The sequence below is a fragment of the Microtus pennsylvanicus genome, chromosome 6 (assembly GCF_037038515.1).
Source record: "Microtus pennsylvanicus isolate mMicPen1 chromosome 6, mMicPen1.hap1, whole genome shotgun sequence".
Lineage (NCBI taxonomy): Eukaryota > Metazoa > Chordata > Mammalia > Rodentia > Cricetidae > Microtus > Microtus pennsylvanicus.
The window spans coordinates 79,049,128-79,066,205 of record NC_134584.1 but is presented as its reverse complement, the minus strand read 5'-3'; the positions used below and the strand labels follow the sequence as shown (position 1 = coordinate 79,066,205).

At 41.7% G+C, this 17,078-nt stretch overlaps 1 protein-coding gene across 1 annotated transcript in view; it reads right to left on the bottom strand.

Annotated features, from left to right (window-relative positions):
* Nucleotides 1–17,078, bottom strand: part of Ttc29 (tetratricopeptide repeat domain 29) — a 179,715-nt gene that overhangs the window by 52,098 nt on the left and 110,539 nt on the right. Inside the window, exon 8 of the mRNA XM_075977998.1 lies at nucleotides 15,252–15,343. Within this exon, the coding sequence (XP_075834113.1) occupies nucleotides 15,252–15,343 (92 nt within the window). The remainder of the gene's footprint in view (nucleotides 1–15,251; nucleotides 15,344–17,078) is intronic.

Below are 17,078 nucleotides of genomic sequence, written 5' to 3'. Positions count from 1 at the left end.
ACACATGGCTCAGGATGTCAGACTTACAGCACACACTGTGCACTAGCAGACACGTGGCTCAGGATGTAGACTTACAGCACACACTGTGCACTAGCAGACACGTGGCTCAGGAAGTAGACTTACAGCACACACTGTGCACTAGCAGACACGTGGCTCAGGATGTTAGACTTACAACACACACTGTGCACTTGCAGACACGTGGCTCAGGATGTAGACTTACAGCACACACTGTGCACTAGCAGACACGTGGCTCAGGATGTTAGACTTACAGCACACACTGTGCACTAGCAGACACGTGGCTCAGGATGTAGACTTACAACACAAGTGCACTAGCCGACACGTGGCTCAGGATGTAGACTTACAACACACACTGTGCACTAGCAGACACGTGGCTCAGGATGTAGACTTACAACACACACTGTGCACTAGCAGACACGTGGCTCAGGACGTAGATTTATAGCACACACTGTGCACTAGCAGACACGTGGCTCAGGATGTCAGACTTACAGCACACACTGTGCACTAGCAGACACGTGGCTCAGGATGTAGACTTACAGCACACACTGTGCACTAGCAGACACGTGGCTCAGGATGTCAGACTTACAACACAAGTGCACTAGCAGACACGTGGCTCAGGATGTCAGACTTACAACACAAGTGCACTAGCAGACACGTGGCTCAGGATGTAGACTTACAGCACACACTGTGCACTAGCAGACACGTGGCTCAGGATGTCAGACTTACAACACAAGTGCACTAGCAGACACGTGGCTCAGGATGTAGACTTACAACACACACGTGGCTCAGGATGTCAGACTTATAACACGCAGTGCACTAGCAGACACGTGGCTTAGGATGTCAGACTTACAGCACACAGTGGGTGACCAGACATGGCTTATCTCTGTTGGGTATACAATGAATTAAAACTCAAAACTTAAGTTATTTTTTTTAATTCTATATACCATTTCTACCCTATCCTTCTCTACTCCAACTACTTCCATGTCCCCTCCACTCCCTTCCAAATTCATAACCTCTTCCTCTTTAATAATGTTTTACACACACACACACATGCATGCATACAAAGCACATATATACATGCATACATAGCCTGATAGGTCCACCAATATTGCTCATCTGTATATTTTTAGGGATAACCACTTAGGATTGGGTAACCTATCTGGGTCTTCTCTCTAGGGAAGACTGAACCCCTATTTCTTTGCCATTAGTAGCTCTTCACCTAGGGTGTGGACTTAAGAGAGTTTCCCATCCACACCCTAGGTATAGGAGTTCCTTCTGTTTATGTGTTGCTTTCGTTGATTAATGAATACAGAAACTTCCTTGGCCTGTTGATAGGGCAGAACTTAAGTAGGTGGGAAAGACAGAACTAATGCTGGGAGGAAGAGAGGCAGAGTAGAAGAGTCCCCATGGAGCCATCAGAATCAGACATGGCGAATCTTTCCCAGTAAGCCACTGCCATGTGGCAATACATAAATTAATAGAAATGGGTTAAACTGAGATGTAAGAGTTAGCCAATAAGAAGTTAGGGCTAATGGGCCAAGCAGTGTTTTAATTAATATAGTTTCTGTGTGGTTATTTTGGAGCTAAGCTAGCCCAGCGGCTGGGAGGAACAAGTAGACCTCCTCCAACAATTGGCACCAATGTGATGGACTAAATCCACTTAAAAACCTGAGAGAGCTTAATTTTAAACACAAAAATATAGTTCAACACAGATTTTTTGCTGTTTACTGGCTCCTTTAAGAGAGATTTTCCTGACTTAGCCGCAGCAGGAAAAAAGTGTTGATTTTTAAATGCTGGCTTTCTGGGCTATGCTGCTAGTATAACCTCTGTCTCTTGCGGGGGACGGAGCATTTGAATGGAGTTTGTGAGTAAAGTGCTATGGTTTGCATGATGGAAATATGGACTCCCTGCGTGCCTGGAAGTGGGGCAATGCATGTGGTTCAGAGGCACAAGTGGCTCTGCCATGCTGAACTGTGCAGAGGCTGAGTAGGAACTACTGTATTTATCATAATAATAGCACAGATTAAGTTTTAGACTGGGCTGACAAACAGGTGGTTCTATATACCCCTACTAATAGCACAACTTAAGTTTTTAAGAAGTGCTTAGCATTTTAAGAAGTGCTCCTGGACAGTAAAGAATTGCAGATTCCAATAGGACAGATTCAGACATAAACAACCTATAAATAGTTCATAATGTTGGATAAATGTACGTAGGCTCGAAAGAGAGAAGAAAAAGAATATAGAAAGTCATTAAATAAAGTTAATGCTTAAGAAAGGTAGTCTTTAAAGAGACAAAGTACAGATAGACATAGATTAAAAGGAGTAAAGAAAAATAAGCCATGTAAAGATGGAGTATACACAGAGAGTCTGGATTATGTATATTATTGTATTTTCTTTGAATTTTTTGACTGTGAAGAAGCGAAGTACAAGGAAACATTTCATTGTATGAGATGCTAAGCCAAATTAGCATGTATATTATAAAGGTATTATGACTTCAGAATTTGGGTCTAAGGATATGATGCATTGGAAAAGAGGTTCTTCTTTTATTTTCACAGAAGATGAGAACCTGTGGATTGCTTCTAGACAAATATGGTTTGATAGACCACATCCCCCTGAAAGGTCACCATGAACACTCTCAAAAAATTACTTCACCCAACTTTTGACTGAGATGAACTTAGCACACAGGATACACCATTAAAGACCTAATTAACAGCTCCCCCAAACAGCAGGAAACAGTATGGGCAGAACTACACCCACATTCCCAAATATTGTTTATAAATGTTCTTTTACATTTAAAGAAGAATATGCTATAGAGATTTACATTGATGTGGATCTTGGTTTATTGATACAAATTTAAAGTCAATTTTGTTTTGATCTTGATTAAGGTATTGTGATTGTGTAGCTCATTTAAAAGTGTAATGTATAATTAAGAAATATATGTTAATAGAGAGTTATCTTTAATAGTCAAGCTGTAGTCATGCTAGTTGGATTTTCTAGATTTATAGAGATATATTTCAGCTAGTTAGGCATTTTAAAAAAAACTCAGAATAGCCAAAACAGTCCTGTACAATAAAGGAACTTATGGAGGCATCACAGATCCATGACTTCAAACTATACTACAGAACTACAGTACTGAAAACAGCCTGGTATTGGTGTAAAAACAGATAGAAGGACCAATGGAACTGAACTGAAGACCCAGATGTTAATCCACACACCTTCAAACACCTGATTTTTGACAAAGGAGCAAAAAAATATCAAATGGAAAAAGAAAGCATATTTAACAAATGGTTCTGGCATAACTGGATATCAACATATAAAAGAATGAAAATAGACACATATCTATCAACATGCACGAAACTCAAGTTCAAATGGATTAAAGACCTCAACATAAAGCCCACTACACTGAACCTCTTTGAAGAGAAAATGGGAAGTACGCTTGAACATATTGGCACAGGAGACCACTTCTTAAATATAACCCCAGTAGCACAGACACTGAGAGAAACAATTAATAAATGGGACCTCCTGAAACAGAAAAGCTTCTGGAAAGCAAAGGACATGGTCAACAAGACAAAATGACAGCCTACAGAATGGGAAAAGATCTTCACTAACCCCACATCAGACAGATATACAAAGAACTCAAGAAATTGGTCATCAAAAGAACAAATAATCCAATAAAAAATGGAGTACAGACCTAAACAGAGATCTCTCAACAGAGGAATCTAAAATGGCTGAAAGACACTTAAGGAAATGTTCAACATCCTTAAGTCACCAGAGAAATGCAAATCAAAACAACTCTGAGATTCCATCTTATACCTGTACGAATGGCCAAGATCAAAAACTCTGATGACAACATATGCCAGAGAGGTTGTGGGGTAAAGGGAACACTCCTCCATTGCTGGTGGGAGTGCAAGCTGGTACACCCCCTTTGGATGTCAGTGTGGGAATTTCTCAGCAAATTAGGAAACAACCTTCCCCAAGACCCAGTAATACCACTTTTGATTATATATCCAAAGGATGCTCAATCGTGTCACAAGGACATATGCTCAACTATGTTCATAGCAGCATTATTTTCATAGACAGAACCTGGAAACAACCTAAATGCCCTTCGACTGAAGAATGGATAAGGAAAATGTGGTACATTTTCACAATGGAGTACTACACAGCAGAAAAAAATAATGACATCTTGAATTTTGCAGGAAAATGGATGGAGCTAGGAGACATTATTTTTAGTGAGGTAACCCAGATACAGAAAGACAACTATCATATGTACTCACTCATAAGTGGCTTTTAAGCATAAAGCAAAGAAAATTAGCCTACAAATCACAATCCCAGAGATCTTAGACAACAATGAGGACACTAAGAAAGAAAACCTTACATAAATCTAGCCTACATGGGAAGTAGAAAAAGACAAGATCTCCTGAGTAAATTGGGAACATGTGGACCTTGGGGGAGAGTTTAAAGGGAGGGGAGAGGCAGGGAGGGGAACAGAGAAAAATGCAGAGCTCATAAAAATCAATTAATAAAAAGAAAATCCAGACAGGAAGACCATGGAAGTGAAATGAAGACCTCAATGACGATATCAATCCACACACTTATGAACACCTGCTTTTTGACAAAGAAGCCAAAATATCAAATAGAAAAAATAAAGCATATTCAACAAATGGTGCTGACATAATTGGATATGACATGAAAAGGAATACAAATAGATTTGTATCTATTGCCATGCACGAAACTTAAGTACAAGTGATCAAAGACCTCAATATAAAGCCAACTACAAGGAACCTCATAGAAGAGAAAGTGGGAAATACACTTGAACTCATTGGCATAGGAGAACACTTTTTAAATATAACTCCAATATCCTGAATCAGAGCAGATTCTGTAAAGAAAAGGGCACAGACAAAAAGACAAAATGCAGCCTACAGAATAGGAAAGGATCTTCACCAGTCCCACATCTGACTAAAGACTGATCTCCAAAATATACAAAGACCTCAAGAAATTTGTCATCAAAAGAACAAATAATGCAATTTAAAAAAATGGAGTACAGAACTAAATAGAGAACTCTCAACTGAGGAATCTAAAATGGCTGAAAGACATTTAAGGAAATGTTCAACATTCTTAGCCATTAGGGAAATGCAAATCAAAATGACTCTGAGATATAATCTTACACCAGTTAGAATGGCTAAGATCAAAAACACCAATGACAGTCTATGTTGGAGAGGATGTAGAGTAAGGGAAACATTCCTCCATTGCTGGTGGAAATGCAAACTTGTACAACTACTCTGGAAATCAGTATGGCGGTTTCTCAGAAAATTGGGAATCAACTTACCTCAGGATCCAGCAATACCACTCTTGGGCATATACCCAAAGGATGTTCAATCATACTACAAGGACATCTGCTCAACTGTGTTCATAGCAACATTATTTATAATAGCCAGAACTTGAAAACAACATAGATGCCCCCCAACTGAAGAATAAATAAGGAAAACATAGCACATTTACACAATGGAGTAAAAAAATAATGACATCTTAAAATTTGCAGGCAAATGGATGGAGCTAGAAAAAACCATACTAAGCAAGGTGACCCAGATCCAGAAAGAGAAATAAGAGAAATATAATATGTACTCACTCATAAGTGACTTTTAGACATAAAGCAGAGAAAAACACCCTATAGTCCACAACCCCAGAGAACCTAGATAACAAAGAAGACCTTAAGAGAAACATGCATGGATTTGCCAGAAAGGAGAAAAAGACAAGATCTCCTGAGTAAATTGGGAGCATGGGAGGTTAAGGGAAGGAAGGAGAGTGGGGAAAATGTATACATCTCAATTAAAAACAATCAAGTCTATAAAAAAGAAAATAGCAGGAAAAAAATTAGACATTAAGTTATGTATTGTGTATTCACTTTGTACTGCTTATAAAAATCAACAAAGACAAAGTAGGCTAGTGGTTGCTAGAGGCTGAGAGAGCTGGAGGAAGGGTCATTTGTGATTCATACGGGAGTTCTTTCAGGGATAATGGAAAGTTCTTGATATTAGAAGGTAATCGTGGGCACATAATTCTGTGAAGGCATTAAAAATCACCGAGCTGTGGAATTTCAAGGGAGAATTTGTATGCCACTTTATGAATTGTCTCAATAAATCTCTTTAAAAGTTTCTAAAATGTTTATCAGAAGTGAAGATGTTAGATGGGCAGTACACTCCTTTAATCCCAGAATTTGGGAGGATCTGAGTTTGAGGCTAGCCAGAATTACATAGTGAGTGAGTGAGTGAGCAAGCGAGCGAGTGAGGGAGCAAGTGAGTGAACCAGTCAGCTCCCCCCACCTCTCTCACATGCACACACAGTGAGTACTTTCCTTGTGTCTCTCAGCAGTGAAATTTCAGGTCTCACTAAAGTTGCTCATGCTCTAGCAGAATGCTCAAAGATTTGTGCACTTTCCAGCAGAGTGCATGCGTGTGCTGGCCATGCAGATACTTTGGAAGGAAGGCACGGATGGAAGCTGGAGAGAGGAAAGATGCAGTCCACATGAGCTGAGCATCAAGGAAACTGAGGGAGCCTCAGTCACGTGGGTATTTGGAGTTCATGTCTTTTCAGTTACATTGGGGTGCTTGATGAGAAGGGAACACAGCTGAGCTGGAAGGGTGTGTGCCTGGTCAGCACAAGTCCTGGGTTTGATCTCCAGCACCTCATGAACCGTGTGTGTTATCCTAGTACCGGAGGTAGAGATGGTGGCATCAGAAGTTCAAGCTCATCCTTGTGATTTCCAGGCCTGATTGAGATACTTAAAACCATGTCTCAAAACAAACAGGCAAGCAAGCCTAGTGGGTGTCCTGACATCAGAATTCACTATCAGTTGCGTGAGCTAAGAGGAGAAATCACTATGCAGATGGAACTGTGATAGCCACCGCCATGGCACACGGTGGCTAACGCCCTGGAGCACATTCATCTGACAGTCAGTGTAAGAGCAAGGCTGGTGTCTGAAGGGTAAGTATGGTCTTAAAAGGCAGTTCAAAGGAACTTAAGATCAAATCTCATGAGCACAATGCTTGACTACCTTGAAGCTCTCACAGATAAGCTGTAACACACAGAGGTGGCCGCCCTTGTGTTTTGAATTGTAGGTAACCTTCAGTGCACTTTTCAGACCATAGACCACCACTTTCTCCTTCCCCTCACCTAGACCAACACATAGGCTAGGGGCAGCACTGTGAATGAGCCCCAGCTTCTTCCTCCAGATGTCTGTCCTTCTGTGTTCTGCACATCCCACATCTGCTCTCTGCTTTCACCTGTACCTTACTCTGTCCCTGGATCTCACTCTGAAATTGAGCCCAGGATTCCCTCTCTCTGGACTTCCCTTCAGTGATGTGGGATTTCCCTTTGTATACTGTGAATCCCATTGGTTAATAAAGAAACTGTCTTGGGCCTGCGCAGGGTATAGAGGTGGTGGTGGGGAATTAAACTGAATGCTGGGAGAAAGGAGGCAGGGTAAGAGAGAAGCCATAAAGCCCCGCCAGACATAGATGTTGGAACTTTACTCGGTAAGCCACAGCCATGTGGAGATACACAGATTACTAGAAATGGGTTAAATTAATATGTAAGAGTTAGCCAATAAGAAACCAGAGCTAATGGGCCAAGCAGTAATTTAATTAATACAGTCTCTGAGTGGTTATTTCAGGGCTCAGCTGCCGACAGCAGGGACAAAAAAACAGGGACTTCCTTACTTCAGTGTCTTGCTCTGCCTTTCAAAGAATGGTTATCCTGAGTGTGTCTCATACGCCACTTGGTGTGACCTTCTCTGTCCACATGTTTGGCAAATCTCTCTTCTGGGGTGCTCTTGTTTTCCTCCGAACTGCAGATCTGCCTTTCTCATTCCCAGCTCCTCTTAGCATAAGAAGGAGGGCCGTTTCCTTCAAGCGGTCAGTCTCAGGGACAGCCCCTGCTGACTCTGTCATAGCATGGTGGTGAAAATAAGTTACTGAATTTTGTCCTGAACTAGGATTCTGGGTAGAGATTTTCCCTTTCTGTTCATCCTTCCTTTCTTCCTTCCTTCTCTCATCTTTCCTTTTCTTTTTCCTTTTTTTCTTTTCTTTCTTTCCATCTCTTTCTCTTCTTTTCTTCTTTAAAAACTGTTTTCTAAGGCTGGGGGTAGGGTGGCATATGCTTTTAATCCCAGCATTCAGGAGACAGAGGCAGGTAGATCTCTGTGAGTTCAAAGCCAGCCTGGTGTACAGAACAAGTTCCAGGATGGCCAGGGCTACACAGAGAAGCCCTGTCTTGACAAACAAACAAAAAACCCAAACAAACACCACAACAAATTATTTTCTAAGTATGACTCTAATTTTTTCTCTTTCAAATGAGTAAATATACCTTCAAATCTGCAATGATGTGCTGCTATTGGGTGGTTCAAAAGAATATGAAACAAGGATGTGTCAGAGGCGTGTTTATGGGCATGTGCTCGAAACAGGTTATGGGATGAAAACTTAATATATCTTGCATGGGGTCTCTAGCTCTGGATGGTGACATTCATATTATCAACTGGTTTGTTCTTAAAGCTGGCAGGTGGTGGACCCTGGGAGGAGTCAGGTCACACACATAGCTGGATATCCTCCTTTTGTTCCTCTTCTGTTCTCGTGGATGGATAATATTGATAATATTAAAGTCATATAGACTTAGAGAAAACTCCCATTTCTTCATTTTTAACAAGATTATAATTAGCTCTGAGGTGAAAACTATGAAAATGAGGCAGCGGGGTACATGGCAGGGATTCAACAATGACGCCAATGAAGTAACAGGGGACAGCATCCACAACTCTGGTAGAGACCGTCTAACATGAGAGACGAACTCAGTGTAGCCAAGCATCCACTGTAAAAACTCCCACGGTGTAGTACACTGATGACTCTGCGCAGACACACACGAAGCCCTGGTTACCAGAGCTTATTGAATCCGTTCTTTCTTCCTTTCTTGTTGGTAAATTAATGCTCTACAGAGCAGAAATAAAATGGAATTTCATGTTTCCCAAAGCTGGTGTGTGTGTGTGTGTGTGTTTTTTTTTTTGAGACAGAGTTTATCTATGCAACAGCCCTAGCTGTCCTGGAGCTCACTCTATAGGCCAGGCTGGTCTCGAACCCACAAAGATCTGCCAGTCTCTGCCTCCTGAGTGCTAGAATTAAAGGTGTGTGCCATCACTGCTAGTGTTCTTCTGCGTGGTGATTACTTCCTTTCACAATTCCACATGCATCATTTTCCCTGCCAAAATCATGACTTCTTTTCCAGAGTGAGATGTAGGTCAATTCTCTGGAAAAGTTATGCTGCTCATGGAGCACGGATTAAAATATAAGGAGAGGGGCACTAGCTATTTTAACTTAAATATTTGTCTGTATGTATATATTTTCAGGAAGATCACCTGGTATTAGATAATCAATTGCTGTGCTTTTCCCCAAGGAAGACTATTTCTCCAGCTCTCAGCACTTCTTAGTTACCTGTATGTCTTTGTCTGTGATTGCTAACACAAACTGAGCAGGTTGTATTTATGTACTTAAGGATATATATATATATATGCACACACGCACACACACATATATACACACACACATATATATGTATATATATATATATATATGTAACAACAATTACAAAAGGAGAGTATGAGCATGAAAGAACAAGGGGCTTGGTGGTACATGAGAAGGCTTAGGAGGAGGAAAAAGAAGGTCAAGTTATGTAATTATGGCAGGTAGAGGTGGAACATTCCTTTAATCCCAGCACTCAGGAGGCAGAGCCCGGAAGATCTCTTCGAGGTCAGCCTAGTCTACAGAACAAGTTCTAGGACAAACTCTAAAGCTACACAGAGAAATCCTGTCTCAAAAAACAAACAAAAAATATGTAACTATATTATAATTTCAAAAAATATAAAAGTATTCAAATTTACTGAGTATTAAATATTGATAAATAAAATGAACATAAACAAAACATATAAGTCAATAACTAAATTACTAATAAATAAAAGTGAAGTATAAAATATAATATTTTTAGGGCTAAGAATATTTTGTCAAACTGATTTTAACTTTTCAAGCTCTTTTCTGTACTCTAATATCCCAAAAAAAGGAGACATCTTTACATATCACTTTTAAACCACAGAGAAAATTCATCTTGGTATTTAGCTATTTTAGACTCCCCAGAGCTTATGTGTGTTTACTGCTCTTCCAAAAGTATGTGTGTTTTGGGCAGAAGTGCAGTTTACATTAGCTTTGGCCTGCTGAGGATAGTTAATTCATACCATACTCAAGCAGCAGTACAAAAAGAAGTTTGGTAGGGAAAAAAAAAGCCAAAATGGTGTAAATACAGTGCACACAGGATGTTTTGAACTTCTCTCCAGCCCCCGACATGCAACAGATTTCCCAGAGTTATCCAGGACTTCTCTAAAGCGATGCTGGAGAAAGCCGTCTCATCGTGAGTGATATGCTCCACTCCTACCCGCAATCCATGCAGCTATCGGTGCAGCGGCTGGAATATAAACAATACAGGGTGGAAAGAGCTCCCAATGTGGACGGCAACAACAGATTTAGAAGCTAGTTTGTCCTTGGGAGGGGGAAAACATTTTTTTTTCTAGAAAAGGCCACCGATTACTTACAGAAGTTCAAAGACAAGGTTAAATGTTAGACAAATATTAATTCCAGTTTTCCTATACGCAGTGCACAGGTGCAACTTCAACATCAGATTATATGGTATAATCATTAAATTCACTCAACCAGCCCTCGGAGACTTAAAGACATATATCCTGAGGACCAGGGCTCCTCGGTCCAAAGAGTGGGAATGAAAGAGGGCAGAATATTTGTGTATCAAGGTGATTCCCGTTTCCAGCTGGGAAAACAGGACTGTTAAGGCCCCTGTCCCCTGACAACTGTCCAATTATGTAGATCACACTCGGCCCAGTGTTTGCTGGAGAAGTAATCAATAAAGGACGTGGTTGAGTGAACATAGATTTTGGCTGAACCAATGCATGAAAACTTAATCATTTACTCAGAGAGGAGAAATCAAACAGGGCAGAGATGAGACAGCCACCGAGGGGTTTGCTGATTGTGCCACCAAGTTTGTGGGCCACAGATGAAAGTAATAAGGCAAATGGGACCAGTGGCAGGAGAAAATGTAAAATGCTATTCTTAATTCCATGAATTAATAGAAACGTTTCTGGTGGTCTTTTTTTTTGCCATTTTTAGCAAATTTCACACGGAAGCCTGGCTGTTCCATTTTAGAGAATCTATGAAAATTACTAGGGCGTGTCATTTCTCTCACGCAAGAGGAAATTAATCTTTGGCTCTAACAGAAAGGTAATTTTCACACTGGAAACTTTGTTGGTATTGATCTGAAGGTCTTCACTGTGGAAAGTTTCCAGAAAATCATTTAACTTGAGTGTGTGAGGAAATTTACAATGGGTCCAAATCAAGCCCAGAAGTGGGAGAGCTGTGGCTAGTATAGCTTTTTTCTGGGTTCTTTTAAGTAGTTTTCCATATTGTGTTGAAGAGTTGCGCATTTCAGTAAGTGAATTCATAGATAAAAACATACAAGCACGCACATTCCATCAGGAAAGCGCATGCACTTGAACCATCTCAACCATCTCTCCCCAAACCATCAGCACAATAACAGAATATTTCCTTGGTGCTCTCTCAGCTGGCTTTCCACTATGAATCCCAGCTGACTTTTGTGTAGTGTCTTATAGTATCATGCGGCTCTTTCAGAACTGATTCTTCTCTTCGGTGCTGTTTCAAGTAGGGAAGAAATGGCATTGTAAATGTGTATACGTCCATATGCCGCATGTATTGTTTACGCTGACAGAAAATAAGTTGTTCGCTACTAGACCTCTCCGACGGTGTCACACCAGGTCTGGCTTGAGCAACACCAAAGGGTAACTCCATATCACCAAATCTGAGAGAATGGCATGCTTCCCAGAGAAGGCGTAATATAAATTCCTGTAAGGATTTCAGGAGCTTCCAGCTTATACAGCTCTCATACACGGTCAGCTGACGGCCTTAGACACCACTTACCCTAGACATGGCGATCCCCTTCCATTTCCTTTAAAGAGATAAAATATGTTTATAGACTTAGGGCTGCCAATAGTGAAACTGGTGCCATCACGCAGGTCAGGAAGAAGAGATTTAGGGGGAATGCCAAGTCTCACACACAACCTGATTTATTTCTCAGCCACCACTGCCACAGTTGTTCTGTTTTGCCTATGTTGCCTTTTGTGTGATGTCTGCTGAGACAGAAGGACAGTTGAGGACGGTGAGCGGGGTTGTCATGTGTGTACTTGTGTGTGTTTGCACATGTGTGCTACTTTCAGTAAAGTTAATACCACCCTCCCAGAGTAACATTATCCTAAAAATGACCACAAAACAAGGAAGGTTTCGACAGCCTAATAGACTTGGTTTACATTAAAGCTTTCCAAACAGCCAGTGCTGTTGCTGTCCAGAATGTTTTGTTTTGAACACTCAAGAAATGTCAACAGAGTCTAGCTGTGGCCAGGGCCATGCTCCCCGAATGCTCCCGTGAACCACGGCTGCAACATGGCAGCTCAGCATTGGGAAGGTCATGGCCTGGGGTATTTTCTCCTATGGCTTCAGAAGAAGCATTTCTGTACCCTCCTACACACTGCATAGTGTACGTGGCATTACAAAATTAAGGACTCTTGTCTGCCATATGCACAAATCACTGAAGGCTTTACTATAGCAGAAGGCAATTTCTACGTGGATTACCAGTTTTATTTGGCATAAAAGTAAAATGTGTATCTGCTTTTCTGTGTCTCTTTTTGTCTCTCTCTGTCTCTCTGTGTGTCTGTGTGTGTGCCGGAGGATGATATTAGGAGTCTTTCTTGATTCTCTCCAAACATTTTTTTTTTCTTTGAGATAGTGTTCCTCTGTGTAGCCTGTAGGCTGTCCCGGAACTAGCTTTGTAGACCAGACTGGCTCCAAACTCACAGAGCCCCGCCTGTCTCTGCCTCGCGGGTGCTGGGATTAAAGGTGTGCGCCACCATTGCTGGCATCTCTACACTGTTTTCTTATGAGACAGGGTCTCTTACAGAGCCTGGAACTCATCTTAGACTAGCTCTCTAGCAAGCTCCAGGGCAGATGCCTGTCTTGACTTCTGCAGCACTGGGATTAGAGCAGGTACAACTATGTCTGGCCTTTAGGTGGACGCTGGAGATCTGAACATGGGTTTCTATGCTTTCCCAACAAGTACTTTCCCAACGGGGCCATTCCCGGGGCTCTGTCTGCGGTGTTGCTGAGAATGGAAGACAAGTATTTTCCCCACTCATTAAAACTTGCTACCTGGCCTGTCACGTACACTGCAGGCTTCCCACCTTGGACACTCTAGAGACTCTGCGTCAGAATTATCAGATCACCACTCAACTTTCCCCCAAGCACTGACTGGACAGATCCAGAACTCAGATCCTGAGGTACAGACCGGAAATCTCCAGATGACACACACAGCAAAGCTGTGCAGATAACTTGAAGCCAGCGTCGAGTGTCCCATGGCACAGCAAATGCTCAGAAAAGGTTTTAAGGGAAACTAATCCCTCAAGAGTTTAATCTCTTTGGCTGTACGGGATGCAATGGGAATCTCCCTTTGTAAGAATGACTTTATAAGCACGTGAAGGACACTTTAATATTCCTGTGTGAATTTAGACCAGGCTTGTCACTACAAAGTGATATGAGGAATTCGACTATTCTCTAGGGGAGGGAGGGATGGCTCAGCAGTTAGAGCACTGACTGCTCGTCTAGAGCAGGTTCAGTTCCCAGCATCCACATGATGGCTGTCAACCACCTCTAACTTTAGTCCCAGGGAATCTGATCTCTTCCTATTGTGGCTCCTGTGGACTCCAGGCATGCATATGTTCCACAGACATACACACATATAAAACATGCCTACATAATAAAAAATAAAACAAAAAGTAAATAAAAACAAAACCACCACCCACCATCAATAAGCGTTCTCAAAAAAAAAAAAAAAAAACTCAACTGTTTTCTACTCATTTGCAGCAGTGATGATACCGGAGGCAAGTGGTGTAGTAGTTGAAATGAACTAGACAAAGAAGTGCACAGGGTACAGAAGTCCAAACAGACATTAAGTTGAATTCTAACCAGTAGCATCTTAGCTGCTATTTAGAGACTAGAGCTTTCGTGAGTCAGCTGGTTGGTCTCCTGGAAACTGGTCACCATGTGTATTTGCTTGCTTTCCTCATGTGTGACTGGCTGGCCCTGTCTCTCTCCAGTGAGCACCCACACTCTCATCTGTACACCATTTTCTAAGACATTTGCCTAATAGTGACCAGATTTTAACTAATATTTTACCTTCCATTTCATTGGTATCAGCATTTTTAAGCATTATTTCCTATATTAGTAATATTTATGCAATGATTCTACTTAAAAGTAGAATGCAGCATATAAGCATTAAATGTCTTTCAACAACATCCCCCACCTTTTCAGACTGCCCTGTATATATTTACAATGGAAGATAAATACAAAGAAGTTACAATGTAGCAACTTTATACCTGCTACTATGATGATGATGATGATGAACAGGCTATATTTTGGCTCTAGGTTGACATACTGAAAACCAAGACTGTGTTTGATGACTTTTGATATAGTGAGTGGCTTACACACACACAATGGGGAACTAGATCACACAGTGGCTGCAATATCATAAGTGAGGGACAGCCACCAAGTTTTCCACCAAAGGCTGTATCAGAGCTCTTCTCAGAGATGTTTATGAATTTTTCGGTTTCAGATAAAATGTTGGAAACCCTGGTTTGCACCCAACTGTTAACCCAGGTTTGCTTAATGAAAGAAGTGTGGCAGAAGTGTAAATGGGAACACTTCCCGAAGAACTCGGGAAAGGCTAACAGGTCACAGCCTCCAGGCGCAGTGCCTGGTACAGGCTCTCTGCATCCCTGGCTATGAGAGATGTGACCTGATTTCTTTCCTTCTCGGGTTCATTCAAGGTCATCACTAAACTCACAGAAAAGAAAGGGAGCTAACCCAATGGAGGGGCAGACAAAGACGACTTTGGATGCGTCTTTTTCAAACACCACACTGGTTTACCATAACTTACCATCAAAGGGTCACTTAAGAAGGGCACTGCTTAAAATTTAAGCAGGCAGTAATGGAAAGCGACAGACCTCAAACAATTTAAGTCTTTCACAGCTGGGTGAATCCACAGTGACAGCAGGACGAGGCTGTGCTAACTTACCTCTGCAGGACCTTGGCGATCGCCTCGTAGGCTCTCCCCAGGTTCAGATCATCATCCATGCTTGTAGCAATCTCGCTGTACCTGCGCAGCACCTATGGGGAGAGGAACACGCTGAGCAGGAAGCCTGTCGACATCCACATCACAGAGAAGATGAAAAGTCATCATTTTATTCATCTAATTTTTTTGTTTATTAAAGATTCAGCCTGGCTTGCTTTATTTTTGTCTGTGCTGTGGCTTGTTTCGTGGCCATCTCTTTGAGCCACGACAGTGAAGTCTTAGTTTTGTAATTTTTTTTTTATCAAACCATCTCGGTTCTCCAAACCCTTCCGTTTACATAACGTAGATGCAAATAAATAATTGAATGGTTTACAGCATTATTTTAAAATATGGAGATTATTACCTAAGGTAATATAAGGCAGATTAGAATGTTCTGCTATAGTAGTTCAAGTATCATGGTTCTTTCTATACATAGCTCTTTGGAAAGGATGAATTTAGGTGAGGGCCTTCTCTGAATCTGTCATCTAGGAGAGGCTTGTCTTGCATGCTATGTGCACAGGGCACACTAAAAATACTCCTTACAAATGTGCTTCATTGCCAGTGATCTCCCTGATAATCAAAAGATTACAGCTGCCACCGCCAAACATATGATCTTAATTTCATTGAGCACTGACATCATTGCTGGGCTGTCATTGTCATTTCTAATTCCCCGCTCCACTCCCTGGTCAGAGGAGGGAAATACAGAAGCCAGCACCTCCCTCTTTCCTCTCCCTTTATTGTTATGTGACCCAACCTATTACACACATGAGGACACAAGAAGTCTCCAAAGACCTCTATGAAAATCCTTTTTGCACATTTTCTAGAAAAGAATTAGAGAAGTCACTTTATGGCGTTTGCGAGAGTGAGCCCGTGGGGGTGGGGCATCCGTCTGCCTGGTGTGCTCTGTCTCAGACAGACAGCTCCCAGGGCTTGAGGACTAGGTCGGGGCTGATGTTCTTTTCTTTTTCTCGTTTCTTTTCTACACCCACACACTAGCCTGCCTTGAACCCCTCTCCCATTTGCTCGTCTCGTTCCTCCCTGGCACAGTCCCCTCCCCAGATTCTCTCATGCTCCATTCACCGTTATTTTTGCAGTCAACTCGGGAAATAACTCCATGAGGCCATCGTGATTCCTCACTAGAAGCAGCTCTCCTGTGGTTTACAAGAAATTGCTCATGTTGAAACCTATCTATGGGTCTACATCAGCCCTGGTATTCTGATTCTTGTCAAGCCCACAAAGTTCTAAATTTTGAAAATACTTTCAATAGTTTTAATTGGCAAGTAATGATTGCATTTAGTTATAAGATACGGAGTGGTGCTTTGTCCTGTGTATAACAGGGTCCACCCACCAACCTCCCAACTTGTTATTGTTTTATGGAAATAATGTTCAAAAGCATATAAACAAAAAGAATGTACACAATATATTTTCATCAATTTTTAAAGCTTTTGTGTGTGTGTTCATGTGCGTGACTGTGGGTACACGTATGTCATGGCACATGTGTGGAGGCCAGAGAACGACCTCAGGTTTCCGACCTCACCGTTCACCTCTTCAGAACAGGGTTCTTGTTCTCGCTGTGTAACACTGGCCCACATGTTCCCACAGAGTTCTCCAACCCCTGTTTTGTTGCAGAAATACTGCACTTACGCTCTATCACGTCTGCACTTACACATGCGCCATCACGTCTGCGCTTACACACGCACCATCACGTCTGCACTTACACACGCACTGTCTCAACTGCACTTACACACGCGCCATCACGTCTGCACTTACACACGCACTGTCTCATCTGCA